General features: G+C 41.8%; 2 protein-coding genes across 5 annotated transcripts in view; one reads left to right on the top strand and one right to left on the bottom strand.

Moving 5' to 3' along the window:
- PCOLCE2 (procollagen C-endopeptidase enhancer 2) overlaps nt 1–3,362 on the bottom strand; it is a 22,737-nt gene extending 19,375 nt beyond the window's left edge. Inside the window, exons 1-2 of the mRNA XM_053986780.1 lie at nt 3,198–3,362; nt 2,211–2,319 (exon numbers count right to left, since the gene is read on the bottom strand). Of these exons, the coding sequence (XP_053842755.1) occupies nt 2,211–2,319; nt 3,198–3,274 (186 nt within the window). The 5' untranslated portion in view covers nt 3,275–3,362. The remainder of the gene's footprint in view (nt 1–2,210; nt 2,320–3,197) is intronic.
- Nucleotides 1–20,830, top strand: part of LOC128812401 (uncharacterized) — a 27,701-nt gene extending 6,871 nt beyond the window's left edge. Inside the window, exons 2-5 of one of the 4 annotated variants that reach the window (XM_053986782.1) lie at nt 939–1,102; nt 11,874–11,967; nt 18,347–18,396; nt 18,473–19,288. In XM_053986782.1, coding sequence (XP_053842757.1) covers nt 1,059–1,102; nt 11,874–11,967; nt 18,347–18,396; nt 18,473–18,941 — 657 coding nt within the window. In that variant the 5' untranslated portion in view covers nt 939–1,058 and the 3' untranslated portion in view covers nt 18,942–19,288. Of the gene's footprint in view, nt 1–938; nt 1,103–11,873; nt 11,968–15,004; nt 18,298–18,346; nt 18,397–18,438; nt 19,289–20,731 lie in introns of those variants that run through there. The other 3 variants (XR_008438700.1, XR_008438698.1, XR_008438699.1) reach the window with 3 other exon arrangements.

Here is a 20,830-nt window from a genome sequence, read left to right as displayed (position 1 = left end):
CAGGCAAATGTCTTAGTCACTTTCTAAGACCTGATGCTAAATGAGGAAGACTAACAGTAACTACAGAGTATTTCTTCATGGCAGTATAACTGGCTTTCTTATTTGGGTGCTATTGCAAGTTATTCTGAGCCTCAGCAATATTTGATGAAAGGATTTTGTTGTATAATTCAGGCTAACCAGACCCTTGAGTGTACCACTTTGCCACAGTTTGGTAAACCATGGTCTTTTTAAAGAGAGTACAGCCTTAATCTTGCAGGTTTATTAGTCCTTGCCTTCCCTACATCCTTCCTGCACACCCAAAAGGCACAGAGCATTCTAGAGTTGATGAGGGAAAAGAAATCAGCTTGGCTTAGTGAACATAATTGTTTCATAAAACAGGCGTTAAATGGGCTGAGGGCACAAGCAAGCCTGGACTACTCCAGTTGTGCAGCCCTTCTCTGGCTTTGGGCAAACTACAGAGGACAAGCAGGATGCAGTCAAATGGCAGCACAGCAGAAAACTGGGAGGCAGGGTGATAATGAAATGACATCAAGCCATCAAGTTCCTCCCATTGTCAAGAAAGCTCAAGTGCAGACACAGCTCTGCTACAGCTTTGTAGTAATGCTTCTCACCATGCCCAGGCTCACCTGGATGTTGGCATCTTGTTAGCAACAGCCACATAAAGCCTGCAATTAAACCACTCTGTATAAACTTTCTAAGTACAATAATTTGTTCTCTTCTCCCTCTACCTTCCATATATGAAGGGCAGATACATGGCATGATTCAGTAATTGCTTCTTTAGTGCTGCCTCCATTTGTTATCTAAGTTTTTTAGTGGAAAAAACTTCATGCTGTTATAAGCAAAATTATTTCCCTCCAGATTAAATTTTGAACTTTTGAATATCTAATACTGAGTTATACTGGTAGACTAATTTTGTATGTTTTTCCCTTTAATTTAAGGCATGCGTGTATGATTCCAAATGCAATTTGCATCTGCTCTTCAGATTGCAAGGTGGGCTATGCTGATTGCTGTCACCTCAGCCCCTCGATAGCAAGGAAGCAAGTTTATGGGCATGCACCATGTTTCACATCCTCTTCTGGATGAGGTCAGACACAGATCAAAGGTAACCTCTAACTACACCCCAATAATAACACAACAGAAAGGTGCAGAAAGCAGCTCTGCAGCTTCACTGGGATCTTTCAGATACAACTATTAAAATCACATCAATCATTTGGTATGAGAGTTGTTTTAAACTGAACATTGTAAACAGATCAATGTCTCCTGCTTTGCGTCAGCATCTCTATAGAAGCAGGAAACAATTATCCTGTGACATCCTATTCTCCTGCCAACACCTAGCCTGTGATGCAGTCTTTTAACTGAAGTTGTCTTTAGTGATCCTGTCAACAGACAGACTAACTTATTTTTTAATGCCTTCTAATTTTTACTGTAGGCCCAAATGTCAGAAGAGTTCTTGGTGAACTGTGTCTAAAAAAGAGAGAAAATTTGGTGGGCAGTTTCAGAGGATTTAATTTGTGCAGATGTGAGGAAGAGTGATCATTCACTCACATCCCCTTCTCTGAGTCTGTTAAGGACATCCAAAACAGGAGTATTTAGTCCTAGTTGTTTCATGGAATCTGTTGTCCATGAATATATCATCTCTGCCCTACAGTCTCATTTCAGCATCAAAATATCAATGGTACCACATGGTTCCATTTCACATAGTCACTTATAAATGTAACAACACTCCCCTACTGCTGTCAGCCTGCTGTATGACAGACTCCAGATGTCCTGGCTGGCAGAACACTGCTAGCAGCACACTTCAAGCAAACCTGCCTGAATTTTTTTGGGTTTGATTGAAACTTTTTTATATGTCTTCTTGCCAAGAAATTTTGCTTTTCATACTCGCCACCTCAAATCTTTTCTTTGATAGAACTCACTATTGCTTTCCACAGTGACAGAAGGGGAGATGTTTGCTCGTAAGTGGGCTCATTTAAAACAATTAGAGGTGCATCAGGGAAGTCAATGAAAATTTGCTTCTGACATGAGGCAGAGCCAGTTCTGTTTCAGCCACTATTGTCATACTATATCAACCCTAAAAGGCTCCAGATAGTTGAGCTACTTTGAGTTACTGACTTCATTATTGCACATGTTACCCCATGAAAAACACATTTTAACAACAAATAGCTGTTCATTGTCTTCAGCACTGATTTTGTGGTATTAAAAATTCTTACGGTGATTTTCCAAGTACATTTGCTGTTTGGTGGGTAGACGCCAGGAAATCCTTCACTCCCAATAAACCCTGATTCTCCAGATACAACTCCTCCACATGTAAATGTAGGCCTGAGAATAATAGAAGAAAAATATTTCATTTATTCTTTGTATAAGAGGCACAAACTGTCTCAACAGCTTAAATATTTAAACCCATTGCTAACATGGAACATGTTTAATTATTTACATAAAATCACTATTGACATAGAATGTGCAATTTGATATGCGAACTTAGGTGTAGAAAGAATTAACTACTTAGGCCTTAATTCTGCCTAGGCACAGACTGTTATCCTTCCCTCCTTTTTTACTTCCTAAGATCAGCGGTGTGCCAATGTAACATATCATTCCAAATTGGTATTATAATGGAAAAATAATTATTTAAAAGTCTTTAGCAAAGCCTTTTATAATACATATAATAATAGTTAAAATAGCACTGATATAAAAATTACTTCTCATTCCTTTCTATGCTTTGAATTTATATGTTTTAATCAAGGAAGTCTCTGGTACTTTTTTGTACCTCAGTAGCACAACCCACTCTGTGCTGAGTCCCGCTCCTGGTGCTGAGCCCTGTGGCCCAGCTGTGCTCAGGGCTCAGCTCAGGAGCTGGCGCCAGCTCCGGACACGCTGCACGGACACGCGAGAAACCCTGGAAAACCTATGTGGAACCGCTGCTACTGCTGAGGACAGGAGGGTGAGCGAACTCCCTGCCAAGCTTTAGACACCGGGATGCCTCACCCTATTATACTGTTATGTTAGAGAGGTTACAGATTACCCGGCATCGGGCTGCTCTCGTAGGGTCCCGGGCTCCGTGGGAAATGCTCCTGCCTTGATGCAGTCACGGGCACTGAAACACCCGCGCACCCCACGGAGGCACGGTGGGAACACGACTGCGGGGGACGAAGGGAGAGGAGGGGACGCGGGACCTGCGCGGGGACAGAGGAGCGCGGTACCTGTGCGGGAGGGTGGCGGGACGCGCCGCCGCCAGCAGCAGCAGAGGCGGCAGCAGCAGCGGGACGGCGGGCGGCATCTCAGGGCTGCAGCGGCGACTGGGGCAGGGCTGGGGCCGCGGAGCCGCTACTCCGACCGCCGCCTTCTCCTCCTGTGGCTGCCAGGGCCGGGGGAGGAGGCAAAGGCTTCCGCGGCCCTCCGCCCCCAGGGCAGGGGCCCGGGCAGGGCCGCCCTCTCTCCCGCGCGGGGTGCGGACGCTGCCCCGGGTGTGCCCGGCCCCGCCCCGGTGCCTCCCGGGGGCTGCGGGCTCGGCCCCGGACACCCCCGGCCCCGCGCACTTTGCGCCCGCGGGTGCTGCCCGGGCGCAGCGCCCCCACGTCCGCGGCCCCGCCCCGAGCCCGCAGCCCCCCGCGACGCCCCGCTGCCGTCCTCAGGTGGCACAGTGCGGGTGTTTGTCCCGAGCATGAATGAACTCAGTGTAACCGGCTGTGCAATCGTCTGCAGCTCCGCCAAAGCTTGAAAAATAGTAATGCTGCTTTGAAATTTCGTCTTTATTTAAATTCTAAAGTAAACTTGAAATGCTTCGTTTTGTTTACCAATGGGTAATCCTGACCCATTTAGTAGCCTTTTCACTCCGGCTGTGAAGGATACTCTTTAAAAGGCTGTGGCAGTGCATGCAGTGATGAACTCAATACTTGGGTGTTTTGCAGATTTTGGGCCAAAGTTGTTTGACTGAGAAAAGAAATTAAAAATTAAGTCAGTATTCTTATTTTGAACACAGTATTCTTGTTGAACATGGCATTTCAAAAACACCACATTGTTAGTGCTATTGAACAACGACATACAGATTATCACACCAATAAGTGATAATTTATGTTCTGAGTATTGCTTTAAAAAGAACCTGTTCCTCTTACTGTTTTAAAGTACTTCTTCCCATATGTGCCTCTTGCAGAAGAAGGAGGTAAGTCTGTAGAAGTGTTCAGGCACAGGCAATTGAACAGACTTGAGGAACTAAACAGAAATTCTCCTGCATATAAGGCAAAATATAAGCCTATTCTCTTTTTTTTTAGCTAATTTATTGAGCACTTAACAGTCCTATTCCTGCAAAATACAAAGAAGAGTGGTCTCACTCTCAACATTTTAAAGAAGCACTGTTGATTGGAGATGATGTTCTGAGGATCAAACAGGAAGTGGATGCTGCAGTTCAGCAGTCATGATACCAGTACTCTCCTTTCCGCAGTGCTGGGCAAAGGAGGCAATAGACTAACCTGAATTCATGCTTGCTACATTTCCAAGAGGGATTTTGTGGGAGAAGAGGTACAGCTGCTGTTGGAATGTCCCAGATCTTTGGATGCAGCCTGCAAGACGGCTGGCGAGTAAGAGGTGCCAGCAGTGTTCCTGTGTGCACAGAGGCACTGGAAGACAAGAAAAAGCAGAGGCTGGGGGCTGTGTGAGTTTGGCGAGGCCCAGGTTTTTAGGAATGCAGGTGTGTTGGCAGCCAGGTGTGAGGGCTTGGCCTGAAGCCCTGAGGAGAGGCTGCCACACATCCCCCTAGTGGGACTGGAGGAAGGAGCAGGACACATCTAGGCAAGACCTGGTGCAGGGTTTGGGCAGGGAGTCCAGGTCACAAAAAGGGGGCTGTGGAAACAAAGATCATAACATTGTGAGAACAGAGACAATGTTTGGAGCTGAGTTGTGAACTGATTTTAAGTGACAGAAATGAGAAGTAAGAAAGCTAAAAAGGAGACATTTACTTACACCACGACCAATGACATGCTGGTTAGCAGCTAGAAGTTTAGCTGCTGCCACTAGGTATATTGGGTGTAGTCATGAAGGTATAATAATGCTATAATATATTATATTAGGTATAATATATTATAATGATAATAAAAATTGCTACATCTGGAAGTCTGTGTATGACAGAAAGTTGTATAATCCTCACTGCACAGACACATGAGTTCCTTGCTGCTCCTTTCTGTCAATGTGTTTTAATCTAGAGACGACCCTCTATTTTATAAGAGTATTTCAGGCCTTATATCCACTGAACAACTGTGCTCCATGCAAAACCACCACCAAAGGCTGTTAGATCCCATGGATTGCATGTTCGAGGACTCCTTTTGTATGTGGCTGCTGCAGATTTTGCCTCCTCTAAAGGCAGTTTTAAACTTCTGAACAGTTAACACATTAACAGGTTCTGCATTGCCACCCAAGCATATCTACAGATCTGTGCAGCAACAGAGCAATTCCACCCAAGCATATCTACAGATCTGTGCAGCAACAGAGCAATTCAGGCCTCTTGAGCAAATTGAGGTGATGAACAGACTGCTGGGAAAGCTCCCAGCCCATGCACAGTCCGTGCAGCCAAGCTCCTGCACCTATGCCACTCAGGAAAACAGCAACATCACTCCCTGGCACTGCCTGTCTGGGAACACACCCTAAATGTGTATTCCCCAAACACCCTGAATCTAGTGTGCTCAAGTACTTCTTTAGAGCCCACCATTAAATAGATTATGAATACCACAAGTAGTAAATGACAGACTATAAACAAGGCTCTCAAATTAAACTGCATTTACCAAATGTAAATGATGTTGCTAGAGAGAATTCACCCATGAACTAACCCAGAGATGTCTGGCTGGTTTCCATCAATGGCTGCAGAAGGAGCAGAAAAGTAAAAGGCCAGTAAGTAGTTACCCATAAATAAATGTGTTAGCACTGACATTAATCTGCAGCTGAATTATGATCTGTTAGGAACACAGAAACAGGAATGACCTTTCTTCTTTACCAAGCTCAGTCCTCTACTCTTGCAGGGAACCAAATAAAACAAACCATTTTATATACTGATGATATTTCATTTTCGAAGTCAGGAAGCTGCTCAATCAGCATCTGTTAGAGTCCCTGTCTTTTTGGGATAAAACCATGGAATGTACAGTTAGGAATTGTCTGTAGGTAGTGGATATAAATTCAGCTAGAAAAGTTTTAAGCTCAGCCCCAAAACATGGCAGACTTACAGTCTCATGCAATCTTAATTATTCTGCCTTGTGTATGTATTCTTTACATAAATGTATGAAGTTGCATAAGCAAAGTGTCTTTATTAATGTGGACAAAAGTTATCTAATTTTTTGACAGTTGACATTGCAGCAAAAGGTTTCTACAGTAGTTTCTTTTTGAAGGTAGAAAAAAACAATTTTCTGTCATGTGTCCCTGAGGTGACAGATCTTCAGGCTTGGAATGATGAATCTTTAGTGACAGATATTTAACATAGGAACTACAGAGCTAGTGCCATAGTAATTATAAAAAATGCCTGGTGTCACAGGGGTCGTTGCCTCTTGCAGCAGTCTGGCAGAAATGTCAGCCTGAGTGACCCCTCTTCCCCCACCAGCTGTTGCCAGCAGTCCTGGGCTCAGCTAGTGATGCTGGTGATCCAGGGGTGAGGGCTTCTCCCTGTCAGTCACTGAAGAAAGATATTTTGTATACAAAGCTGACAAGAGACAAATTTCCTAATGAATGTCTGGCAAGTGAGACCTTGTCTCACATGAGACAACTACTGAAGTGGAAAGTGGAAACCTATTCCTGAAATGTAACCCTGTGTGACAGACTGTCCCTGAGATGTTCTTTGAAAAGACTGTGTAAATGTTGGTGCAAACCTCCTGTGCCTCATGTATCCCATGTATATATATTCTTCCTGACACCTTCCCTGTGACAAAGTTAATCATAATGTTGCTGTGCAGCGGCAAAAGTGGCCTGATGACCTGACTGAACATGAAGCTTACTTTATGCTCCAGCTTTCAGGCTTCTCACCAAATCTTATTTTCTCTGTGGAGAGTTACCTGGACAAAATACCTTGCCATTTTGTACCATGGCAAAAGACCTTCCAGAACTCTCTTGGTGTTTCTGTACAGGCCCTGTTCAGCTGACACTGTGAAATTAATCTAAATTTACATAAATACTATCAACAACCACTCTTTATTTCATTTGAATCATAGAATGGTTTGAGTTAGCAGGGACCTTTAAAGGTCATCTAATCCAACACCCCTGCAATGAGCAGGGCCTAGATCAGGTTGTTCAGAGCCCCACCCAATCTGACCTCAAATGTTTCCAGGGATGGGGCATCCACCACTTCTCTTGGTGTTGCCACCCTCATAATAAAAAAAAAAAATCTTTCCTCATATCTTCTCTGAGTTTAGACTCTTTTAATTTAAAACCATTACTCCTTGTCCTATTGCTACAGGCCCTATTAAAAACTTTCACCTCATCTTTTTTATAAGTTCCCTTCACTTATTGAAAGGCTGCAATAAGGCTGCTCTTGAGCCTTCTCCAGGCTAAACAACCCCAACTCTTTCAGTGCAGTCTTAAGTGCCAAGATCTTGATATTTTCCCTTCCAAAATAACTTTGGTATTTCCTGCAATTGCAAGTTGTCCCTTTTCATAATAGCATTGGAAAACATGCAATAGAGAGGATTTATCCCTATTTTCTTGAGAATCCAAGCACCTAAAATGACTCTTGCAAACTGATATGCCCAGCCAGTTCCTAGGATTTCCAAATTTGCTTAGATCTGTAAGACAAAGAGTTATCCATATTACGCCTTCAACTGAATCTGCTACTTCACAGAAATAAAAATCTGCACAAGAATTGTCACTGGAAAACTTGCAGAGCCTCCACCCTTCCCCAGGCTGAAAATTTCACTCTTCTCTTTTTTTGTCTGTCAAGCTTTGCTCTTGGCTCATTTATCAAATGACAATATGGTTTCTGGCTTTATATAAAAAATGTCTGTGATGGGCCATAGACCTCTCCTCCCCTGGTTCTTCTGATACTGAGATACCAAATGTAAATATAGTATTGACAGTATTCCCACAACTTAGGAATTTAGGAAATTATTAGGAACTAAGCTTACATTCTTTAATTAACTTCTTTTTGGTCTTTGCTAGTTTTACCTCAAGTAATGTCATATTTAATACAGTTCAAAACTTCATATTTCATTTTAGCATTTAGCAGAGACCAAACATGATGCATTTATCATTAAAGCAGTAGAGTTTTTCAGTATGGATTTTCTAAATTACCTTCTGGTGTTTCCATTTGTCAGTTTGGGTAATTCTAATATCAGTTTCTATTTGCCTCCTCTCTTTATAAGAATACAAACTGATATCAAATAATTATTTTAAAAAAATGTTTTACCTTCTATTGTTCAAAGTCAGTTTCTTATTTTCCAGCTTAAGAAAATATTATGGAGAATGGTGCTGATTTATCATTACTTGAACTGTTTTGCATCATAATATAAAAATTATAAATTAGATGACTACTGCTAAATTGCAAACATTCCTGTAACCAAACAGATCTAATAAATATCAAGCAGGATGCTTGAAATATTGATAATGTGAGCAGATACTCCTTCATAGTACAAGATGCCTAAAAGATTGTTTCAACACTTCCAGTGAAGCATCCCAGGGTCTATTGACCAAGAGCAGGCACTTAAAATGACCACAGAGCATTCACACAGCAGGGGTAGAAATGGCTAAAGTGCCAATCAGAAGAATGAATTCTAAAAAAAAAACATTTTTAAGCAAGTGCTATGTCCCTAATAGGGCATTTTAAACATAATAGTCCGAGACAAATACTCAACACGTAAAAGGAACAGGAACATAAAATATGAAGTAGAGGGCCCTAAAATAAAAAAAGGCAGAGCCCCTGAACTTCCAGCAGGTACCTGTGAATCAGGCAGCCCCATGGCCAAATCTTCCAGCAGCAGACAGAGAAGAGAGGAGAGGAGCAAGGCACCTCAGTCTCTGCAGGTCAGCTTCTGAGCTCCAGCACGGGGCAGGCTATCAGCAAGGGTCACAGGGTGCTATTCTTATCTAGATAGCTGTAAAAGCTAATACAGATCAGCTAGCCTGTCTTGATGTAATCTAAATCAGCAAATCTTCAAGTGGATAATATTATGAAACAAAGGAGATTCCCTTAGCTTTGGTGGATGTGAGAAATAAACCTGAGATCTTTAATTGTGTTGTCCTTGTGAAGGAAATAGGAGAGCAGCTAGGAAATTTTGTCACTAAAATGGAAAAAGCAGATTTTCTGTTTCTTGGTACAAAATATAATTACTTTAATGAGGGATATATATGTATATAAATCATCCTTGGAAGCATTGTTCTTGTTCAATGACAAGACTCACTTATGTCTGTATATGAATAAATTTCTGGAGATTTAAATCAGAGTCTGATTTATAGATTGAGACATGAAAAGAGATGATATTTTGAACAATCTACTGTACAGTAGCATCCTTTCCCTTCCAAAAGCACCACCTTCACTAGACACTGTTGAACTCAGCTCTGACCTGAATGAAGAAAGTGAGAGTGTGGAGCCAGTGCTGTTACATGACACAACTGGTGCTAACAATCTGGTGATGGTCACAGCCACCTTCTCTTCGAGCTGGCTGCAAGTGACACTGGAGGCACAGGGTAAAGGCACATGGGAATGCCCTCAGGAGTGTGTGCAGTGAGAGGCTGTCAGGTACTCTTTGTGCAGATGTAGGGAAAGAAAAGTTGCAAAAGGCATCAAGGGTGCTCCAGAGAAGTCTCTTTCAGGATGAGAGTGTGCTTTCAGCAAGAATGCTGTCAAAAATAAAGCTGGAACCTCGAGCAAAGAAGGTAATTATTTTGTATGTGTGTGCTTTAATTCCCTGGTGTTCAAGAAAGACTTTTACATTGTCTATAAATAAGTAGCTTTGTATTAAGGCATCTAGCTTCAGTTTCCTCCCCCATTTTTGTTCTTTCCTGTCTTCTGAATGCTGTACTTGCAGGATAGAGATATTTCTAAAGAGAATCAAATGTGTTATGCTGTCATACTCTATTGCACAGGTGATACCTGGGACCTGAGTTTCACGGTGCAGTTTCACATGTAATTAGTTTGCTGTGACCAGCAACACAGATTTGAAATCAGAACTAAGCCCTGTGAGAAACTGTTTCCTGCCAATGCTCTCATTGCTTTTCCTGAATTTCCCTCTGCATTATTTATAGGGCTAGACATAAAAAGGAGTACACTTTGATCTAATTTATTTACTGTAAATGCTCTTAGGAAGAAAAGTGTTGTTCAGCCAACTAAAATGCCCGTTTTCTACTTTTACTGATAAGAAAACTCCCTATCTGCTTCCAAATTGCTATAAAGGGGACAATGAGAAAAAAGCACTCTACAAAATGTGCAAATGATATGACAGCCTGTACAACAAGAGATGGGAGAATGCAATCAAATTTTCATCAGCTGTAATAATTCTTGCACTTGTTTTCTTGGCTTGAAAAGGAGTTCCTGACTTAACTGAGCAGCTCAACACCTACATCTGAATGATAAACTGGGGGAGCCTACATCTGAAGGACTTCCTTCCTCAAAGATGAAAATCCAGAACAGGGAGAATACCCTTTCTTTAACAGGCAGATTAGGCCAAGCCAAGAGAGCCAAAGTAATTGTGAGGGAATGTCTTGATACAGTCATGCTCTGCCAGGTACAGAAAGACTTTCTGGGTTCCTCCTGCTGTTCATGCTATGCCCTCAGTTGTCCTTATTCAGCACAGAGTCCCTGGCAAGAAAGTGGGTGTTGCATCACTGATGTTTCTGTGCAACAATAAATTGTACCAGGGCTGGGCAGTTCTGACTACAGGAATTACAGTCAGTCCCTATGGTCTACTTCCCATCAGAGTACAGGGGTCATGGAATGCAAAACTAGGGCCAAATTATTTCACTGGTGGCTGGAACTCAGCTATTTGCCATGTGCATTACAATAGTGAGTTTACTTTTTCTAAGTGCTGAATTACTGCCCTGGGAGATGCACACATGCGTTCCAGACCAGAATTCAGAGTTTAGCCTAATATTATGTTTTTTAAACACATCTGTGATCTATTATGTTGCTGGGTAATGATTTTCACAGAATCCTTGTTTTTTAATATTCAAAGAAATGTCACTGTCAATATCAGTCTCGGCATGGTATTGCAAAGAACACATCTGAGTACCAGATAAGTGCTTCTTGCTATGGAAAAATTATTACAGGTCATTAAAATGTTAAAGGATTAAGGGGAAAAGTTATAAAAAATGGAAGGAACATACATGGAAATTTTAGAAGAAGTCTCTCTGGGACCAGAGACATCTAGATAGTAGTAATTTTAGTTACAAAATGTATCAGAAAAGTAAGCTAAACACCGGAAAAGCATTATGGAAACAGCATTATGTGCCTAAATTAGATATATAATTGGTATAAAAATACTTGAAACTTGTATTCAGTTCTAACTCAGCAACAGCCATTTAGTACATTAGGAATCACAAGTGCAGTTCCAGAATCAAGCAGCAGTTTATCCTTTTTGTATTCCAGGAGTTGCTTGTTTTAATCCTTTCAAGAGCCTCAGACTAGTTTTGTTTTAACAGTCTCTGAGGATTTTTTTCATATCCACCAAACAAAATAAAGGCCAGACTGAGTAAGTAATATTGTAATTTAATTTCAGTGTTCCTAAACTGTACTTGACTTCAGTCTGGACATGGACAATTGAGCACAGGCAACTGTTTTGAAAGAGTTCTTATGTTTAAATCCTTCTACTCACTTACTGAAAGGGTATTTAGGGATGAGAAAAATCTTTCCAGAATCTAAGCCTGGTCTTTGGGCTTATTCTTGAGATAACAGCCAAATTTCATTTTAATCCCAGCAGAAAAGGAATGAAGACTGCCTGCCTCTACCACATAGCATTTTCTGGTGGATGGGAGGCATCTTTGAATAGGGAATCAAAGAATTTGCAAGGATTGGTGAGTATTTATTTAAATTTCTGTTGTTACCTGTTCTGCAGTTCTACCTGTACTGCTGTAACTCTTCCACTTCAAAGCAATTATGCCTGGCTTTCAGCATGCATGAAAGGCTGATGTAGCTCTTGTGCTGTTTTATGTAATCCATCCTTCTTTAAGAGGTGCAGTGCTTTGCCTGAGGTGTACTGAGCCAGCATTCCTTCATCTTTCCAGATGTACTGCAGTGCACTGATAATAATTATCCTGTGCAGTGTCAAATAGCAAGGAATTCCTGCTGTAAATAGGAGCAGATGTGGATTTGTGATGCGAGGTATATAGATTCTTGAAAGGGCATGAGAAGAACTGATTCATATGGAGCCGAAGTGCAACCGATAGGTCATGATTATTATACTGTCTATCCAGTACAGCAGCTCTGTATTCAGCTTTCCAGCTAAGTTTTCAAAGCTCTGGGCTCTTAGGAAGCTAAACCCTGCTGACACTTCTCTCCGCCTTGACACCACTCTAAAATGTTTGCTGGCCTGTCTCTTGGTTATCACCCATCTCATGGTTACCCAGGTTTTACCCAGGTAAAAGTGTGACTCTGTGGATTCCTTAATAATTTTCTGTCATTGTTAACACCGGAGTCTCTTCTTAAGTACCTTTATTCAATTATCTCCTTTTAATGTAAGTCCAGTACATCTAATTCAATTAAGTAGTTTCTGAACTCAGTGTACTATGTCTCTGATCTGCCCTGGATTGTTATTTTCTGAGTTTATGTCTGTTGTGTCACTTTTACATTTTCTGTAATGCAGAAGAAGACTCCAGTATCCATTTCCAGTCAAAGTCTAATGCAAGACTTAGACCCAAAAAGTTTTCACTGTAAGAAAGTGATGAGCGGTGTGATCCAAACACAACAGGACTTTTGATTTTACTGCATCCTCGCATTCAAAGATTATTGTGACAATTTTGACTCCATTTCCAAATTCTTCAGCTACCTTGTATTAATACAAGAATCAGGGGTTAAATCTGCCTTTTGATTTTGGATAGTTTAGCAGTCTGTTCCACTGCTAATCCCAGTTTATCTGTTTTGGCTTAGTTTGGTATTTGAACTACCCTTAAAATATAAGTCTATTTGTTAAACTGAAAGTTTTTCAGTTAAGGAAAATGAAATTTTTCCTGGCTGTGGATTCCCAAGTTGCCCTGCCTTTCACAGAAACCCTTCACTCTATGACAACAAGGTATGCTTCATAAAATTCACAGTTTTTAAAGCAGAAAGCAAAAATGATTGACCTGACCCTTGATTACACTAAGATAAAAGGCATAGAATTTGTGGAGCCCATACTGGTAAACAACATATTATTAGAAGACTTTCTAACTTAGGATGAGCTAATAATTGACTGAATACTTGGACAAGAAAGAAAATCTCAGTACACGGGAGCTGAATATTATTTTTCATATTTCTAAATGAAATTAAGTTTCCAAATTCAATTTCATTTGGTGCGAACTATTCCATTTATTGCTAAAGAAGGATTTTTAATGGAAGTGGTTGTTAAAACAATGACACAAATTGATGTGTAAATCCCACAAAGTAAGTTAAGATTGCACTAGTGCTCCTGAAGAAGTCAGTGCATGCCTTACAAAATCTAACTCCTACCTGTGTTTGAGAGGAATTCTCCTCTGCTCTGCAAATTCAGGTTTCTGCCTCACAGCAGTGACCTGACCATCAGCCCCTTTCACTGGAACAGTCCCACTTTGTAAAAAATACTTAAATATTCATGGAGCCAGCTGGTGAGAGAAAAACAATGCTCTAGTCTGATGGTTCAGTAACCCTCCTGGGGAGGGTGGAGGTGCTAGTCTCAGTCCCAGTGAATGTGTAATTATTTATACAAAGTAGAACAGTGTCAACAGGAGAAATGACAAGTCCCATCTCCCAAAAAGTTTCCTTGCAGGAATGGAGAAGTCTAAAGGAACAATAATGCATTTGCCAGAAATCTGCCAGGTATAGTTAACAACACTTAAACAAACTCTAAAAATAATTTACAGATTATTCCTGAAATAGCTAAGCTTTTGGATGAATAGATGTTCTTCCACATCTCTGAGACAGACCTTGTTCCTCATATTAAGTGAACAGACCTTTCATCCTCCAAAGCAAAACAGCTCTTAAAAATAGAAATCATTCAGAACATATTTTAAGAACTTAGCATCTCATAACATCATACCTCCATCCTTGCTCCTATTGACATCAATGGAAGGAAAACCAGTATTTATATGTCCCACAAGCAGATCTGTCTCTTGGAGAATGCTGCTCTATAATGGTTTGTGTCTGACAGGAATAAAGAACTCTTGAGACCTGCCTGCCAGTTGAATAGCCACGGCTGTATGGAGCTTCAGCAGTAATGTTTGTGCAGAGTCTTGCTGAAAGCATCGTGCGAGGCACGGCGCTTCGGCACAAATGAATTTTCATTGAACCAGCTAAAAGACAGACAATGTTTCAGGCAACAAATTCTCCTTCAGGGCTAAGGCAGAAGGAGCAAGCTTTAAGCTATGTGCAGGCTGAGGACAACTGCTCTCACTTTATCTCAATTTGTGAATTAGACAGTGTGTCACAATTTTCTAACATTTTCTTACAGTTTTATGAGTTTCTATTAGAGAACTTAAAAAAGCATAGGAAGTTCTAGTGCATATGCCTGACCTACAGACACCCAGCTTGAGAAAACTGGCATCAGGAATTAGAAATTCACCATCTCTGGCTTTGAAAAATGAGTAAAATAACCCTAAGAGGTTTAAGCTTTAGTCATCAAAACCAGAGCTGCCTGAAAATTGTTTTTAAAGCTCAGCTGTAAACAGTGTTGTAATAACTCATATTACAGTAAGTATAGAGTCATATCCCTTTTGTTAGTAATATGGTTTGCCAATAAAATGACTTTGATAAAACAAAAAAAAAAATCATAGTGTGAAAGGCCTTTCAGAGGAATGTATAATTAAAGCACAGTAGTTTCTGACATCTGGAAAGAAATTCTGGACTGCAGAGCAATAAATGACCTTTAAAACATATTTTCAGATGAAAGATTTTCAAAGAAAATTATGAATGTTAGCTGCTGCAAAAGCAGAGAAGACTATCTTGAAACTCAGAGATTTCTCAGACACAGCAGATTTCTGCATCTACACATCTTATGTAAAAGCTGTAAAGAACAGGCAGCTGTCAGCAAGAGGCAAGAATCCACCAAGTGATAATGTGATGAATACTCAAAAGACTGGGGTGTCCTGCAGACTGTCCCTGGCCACGTGCTCACAGGAAACAAGCTGTTCTGGCCCAGGATGTGCAGGCAGTGGAGATGTAAAGCCCTCTGCAAGCTTAGTTTACAGCTGCCTGTCCTTGGGAGTCTGATCTGAGTTTTCAGTCAGGGATTCGTAACTCCGTCCAGCCCTGCTCCTGCCTGTGGGCTGTGGCTGTGGCATGCTGAGTGTAACCTGTCTCCTTGCCTCAGCTTACTCTGGTGGTGGCCAAGGGTGTAAGGCTGGCATGGTGGCACTGTTCCAGTAGGTAACATGCACAGCGGGGAGCATGAGGCTGGGATCCCTGGGGAGCTGTGGCTGTGGATATGGGTCGATGAAGGTTTTGCATTGTAGCTCAGAGACCCCTGAAGCCTGGCAGCTCTGGATCATTTTTGTCCTTCCTGTTAAGTCTGTGGGTGTCACATGAATTCTCTTTAGGCTTAAGATAACTCTTAACTGAGCATTGGTGAGAACACTGCTCTGTAACACCAGCTGGACCAGAGAATTACTGCCCCCAGTAGTCAAAGCTGAGCAACAGCTTACAACTATGTTGTTTTATTTTGTTGACAGCTAGTCCCAAAGCAACTGATACTTTTGCAACTTGGTCTCTTCATGGAGGTAATTAAGGGAATGTGAGAATTTTCAAGAAAATTACTTCAGTTAAGGGATAATGTGGAAAGTTTTATTTCCCCCATTACATTTCTATTTCTTCTATTATGTTCCCATCATAAAATAAAAATCTTTGAATATACAATTATAAGTGAGATCTGAAATTAAAGATTTAGCATCTGTACACCCTGGAGATGGTTGTCCTTCCTACCTATAAAGAGCCATATGAAACCCCCAGGGTTCTGTTGTAATTTGTGTAAGAGGAATTGTAAACATGTCACTGAAACTCCCCCTGCTAAAACCTCTGAAGCGTGTTGTAGATGAGAAAACTCCCTGCCATGTGAAGCCTTTCTATTTTTACCATGTCACTAGGAAGAGTCACTGTTTACTGTATTAGCTATAACCTAGTGACTTATGTCCTGTGGCAAATCCAGGACTGGAATTGCTGGACAGGTTGTGGTGGTTCTATTATTAGAAACCTGTTACATTTGACATTGAGCATAAAAGATGGGGCTCGTACTGCAGAACATTTCTTATACTCCAGAGAGTTAATCCCAGCAGTTATTACCAGAAAAGATGCTGAAGCCTCTGAGCTCTCATTGATTGGACTCGCAAGTTGATCAGTCCTGTTGAGATATGTAAAATCTGTTGACAAAGAAATGATGACTGATATCCTAAGAATAAAATCTAATGATAAAACCAGTAAATCTTGCTATTGCCAGAGCAAATTCCTCAGAGACCAGAATTTCACTCTCAAAGGGTGTTTTGTATGTAGACAGGTTGTGTGTTGACTTAGTTTATATAATGTGCCTGAAACATCCAGAAAAGCTTTACCTATAGCTGGGCTGTGTGAGGAAATAAATGCATTCAGTTTCAATGGCCTGTCAGAATAAAATATGTTATTACTGGATTTAACTGACTGTACAAGCATGATTGCATGTTGCCACATTTGGACAGTATTTCAAGTGGGATGTAGAGTTATTTACTCTTTAGTGCTAATACAACCAACAGTATAAGACAGGAAGAGAAGACTGCTGAAAGGCCATAGGCAGTAAGGAAGTCACTTGTGTGTCCTGCTGTGGCAGCAGCACATGTAGCTACACAAAGATACATGAGCCTCAGGCAGGGCACCAGTGTGGCACTGACACAGGGAGCAGTGTGCTGTGTGCAGCCTCACTGCCTGCTGCACCTTGGTTCTTCTCAGAGAGTCTCCACACACATTCAAGGCAGTTGTCAGTGTTCCGCTTGCATAGAAAGAGTCAGATCTCAAGAAATTTGGCTTCAGGCTTGAAATTTGTAAAGGGAAACAGAGGAGATAGTGAAGTTGGGTCAGAAAATGGGAAGAAATAAATGAAAGGAAGAAAGTTGTAAAGAGAGTTGGAAACACTTTGATGAGATGCTACATCTGCATCCATACAATAAGGCTGCTAACTCTCATAGCTTGTGCCAACACAAGATGTAGGGATCACTGGGCAGCTTGCACAGGAAGTCATAACACTGTAAAATTTTTTTATATGCTGGTGTTAAATAAGAAAGGAGTGGACCAGGTTTGCTTATATCCCAACTTTGACAAGGGCTGTGGAGATCATCTAACAGCCTCAGACAGCAGCTCTGGATTGTGGCTGTGCCCAGAAGAGACTTATTTGAAAGATGAACAGTGGACAGGAGAGCACAGCTGTCTCAAGGGCGCTGTATGATCTTTGGCATAGGTTGGGAGTGAAGTGTCACTGGCCAAAATGAATGGGAGTTCCCCAGGAGAGCTGGGCATGGCAAGCCAGGAGCTGATGTCTGTGTCTGTCACTGAGACTATGAGTGTCAGCTCTGCCCTACAAACAGCATAGCCAGCCCAACAGCTCCTGCAGTAAACTAGCACGCAGGGGTTGAATCATAGCACTGTTACAGTACTCCAGTTAACACTGCAATGTTAGAGCCAAGAAGGGGACTGCAGCATTTCAAAAAGTACATTTTAATGCCTAAGGTGTTGAAAACTGTAGCATGAAATACATGTGTGTTGTTTGACATCAGCTGGGAATATGGTAAGCAGGTTCTGTGAACACGGGTCAGTCTGAAACCTGAGTAACAGAGAAAGAGAGTTGTTGCCATCCAGTAGGCAACATGCTGGCTGTGGCAGGGTGGTCATGGCATTGTGCCAGCCAGGTGTGTTGCCTCATGGCTAACTTGGGCTTTACCAGGGCTCATCCATCTCACTGGGTCTGGGCCAGGAAGGAGCCATTTCTGAACTGATGACTTTCAACTGCTCAACTTTGAAAGGTGCAATCCTGCATAGGAAGATACTTTCAGATTTTCTTTTTTACTGCTTGCCTGTTTTGTTTCTTTGCTTGCTTGTCACACTGGTTTTAAACTACTATATAAGTCTAATAGGTATGTTAATCTGCATCTGCTGTGGTATGCATGTGATAAAGGAAACAGATCAAATGAACTTATTTTAGTCAATATGTTTAAATAAAAAATCAACATGACAAGATGCATACTCTCACTCCGACTGACTTATGTTCAGTTTAAGTTCCAGGAATGTCTAAGAGAGCGGCGTCATCCCCTTCAAAACAGGTTTGTTTTTTTTTTTTTTTTTTTCCTATTGGATTGTATCAGCAAGCAGCTGCCTCTAAGGCATTATTTTTGCCAGACGGCCAGATCTCTGTGCCAGCTTCTCCCTGAGAGTGTTCCATGGATGGGGCATCCCTCCCAAATCAGCCAAGGGGGCAGTAGCGGTGCCCAGGCGAGGTGCCGCAAAGGGCAGCACTTCCACCAGCCGTGCAAGAGCAAGCGGAGCGCTGGGCGGAGGCGCCTGCCGGGGGCTCCTGTGCTCTCTCCTTTGCGCTGCAGATGAGAAGTGCAGCGCCAGCTCCCACGAAGAAAGCGCGGCCGTGCCGGAGCCGTCCAGCCGCTCTCTGGCCGCGGCCCCGGCCGTGCCCGTCCCGGCCGCGCTTCTGCGGCTCCTCCTGGCGGCCCCGGCCCCGCCGCCGGCCGGGGGCTCCCAGAGCCACTGCGGCCCCTGCAGCAACTTCATCCCGCACACACCGCTCTGCTCCTCTTCATCCGTGTGCCTGTGCTGGGGCAGATTAAAGCAATCCGAATTAACCGATATTTTTTGAATATATGTGAAAAATTTGTTTTGCCTTGTTTATTTCAAGCTGAAATTGAGGATTCGATCCAACTCAAGACCTCAGAGCACAGAAGATCCTGAAATCGGCTGGAATAAACTTTCCAACACATTTGAAGCATTAGAAAGCAGGCATTCTTTTTCTGTGCAGGACACACAGAGGATTTTTTTTTTAATTCTGTGTGTGCTATGAGGCTTTACAACAAGGTATTTATCTGTCAGAAACATACATATTCATTAAAACATGGTTCTTATTAAATACATAAACATTACTTTCCTAGAACTAATTTGTATGTATCCACCTCTCACTGGAAGTCCTTTTTTGGTCCTGGAGAGTCATAAAAGGGGTCTTTAGTGGTTGTATTCACTGAATGCTTTGATATTAAAGGTAACTTTTCCTTGAAATTTTTCTTTGGGCATGTGCTGTTACTTCTTTGTTACATGACTTGCAAAAACGACTCTAGTCCTTTTAATCTCTTTGTCCACTGGTTCCAGCCATGTTTATCCTCCTGCGGTCATATTTTTAACATCAATTTATCTTTTTTTTTTTGTCATTTAGTCTTTAAGCTCCATCCAGCAACTTCAGGGAAACTAAAAATTTCTATTCTTTATATAATTTATCATTGATGGCTGAGTTAGAAAATGGGGTTTGTTTTCTTAAAACTGAATAAGACCAAATCTTATCTAGGAAACTCCTGTGGGTTGACCTCAGTGTCCTCCATGGGTCTGCTGGGCACAGACTAATGTTGCAAAACTTTCTTCTGAACAGCAGGCCTGAATCTCTTTATTCTGAGGTTCACTTGGCACAGCAGGCAGGCAGGGCTGTCACTGCCTGGTTCTCAGGCTGCTTTGACTCATGTGTGGGAGCTGCCCTGGTGGGATCATGTGGCTCCGTGCCACGGATGGACTGGTGCAGCACCGAGATGTGCTGTGCCACAGTGCATTCCTGCTGCATCCTCTGTGCCAGTACTGCACACACGGATGTGATTGGGGAATAGGAGGGGAAAAGAGCTTTTTACAAGTCAGAATTATTCTCCAGCCTGTTTGAGCCTTCTGGGCAAAATGCCAAGGGAAGAGAACTGAGTCTGGTGCTTGTTTGTGAATTTAGCTCAGGAATCACTTGTGAAGGGAACTGCGCTGCTGCTGACCTATTATAGTGCACGTGGGAAGTTGTCACCTTAGAGACTTCATTTACCTGCCTGTTTGTTGCAGATCGTTTCTTCATGAACTAGTGGGGGACTGAAATGGTTTTAGGAACAAAGAGTGTTGAGTAATAAGTTGGAAGTCACTCATGTCTAGGACATACCTGGCAGTGTTGCCCTGACACTGAAATTAGAAATCATGACAGTTCCAGAGCCTGAAAATCATAATTATTTATTAGCTCTATGTGCATATTTGGCTAATGAATAACATTCACTGGGGTTATTTAAAAGCAGCAATGAAGTGTGTTGGAAACTGCTAGGTGAACATCTAGTACTTTCCACAGAGGACTTGCATTTCAAACTACAGCTGCTGTAAAGGGGAGAGAGCCAGATTCACTGTGGGTCTTCAGTAGCTCTGCTTGGAGAAAGTCACTGTGACTTTCAGAAGAGAAAGCAGTGATTACTTCACTTGGTAATATTTGTAAGTCCACCAGTTCATTTGCTTAGTGCAAATCCATGTAAGAATCTGCCAGCAAAGTCAAAATCAATACATATTTTCAACTCTGTGAGGTTACTTTTACCTTTTTTTTTCTTTAATAAGGAAGACTTTTAAAATGTCTTTTTGTCCTTTTTGTAACAGCTGGAGACCTCAACCAAAGTATGTAGAGCACCATCAACTTTTTAATGTATGTAATTCAGCCTTATATCTGAATACAAGAATATATCATCACAGATTTAC

The sequence above is a fragment of the Vidua macroura genome, chromosome 10 (genome assembly GCF_024509145.1).
Source record: "Vidua macroura isolate BioBank_ID:100142 chromosome 10, ASM2450914v1, whole genome shotgun sequence".
NCBI lineage: Eukaryota > Metazoa > Chordata > Aves > Passeriformes > Viduidae > Vidua > Vidua macroura.
Note: the sequence above shows the minus strand (reverse complement) of the source record. Positions and strands in the feature narration are given on the sequence as shown.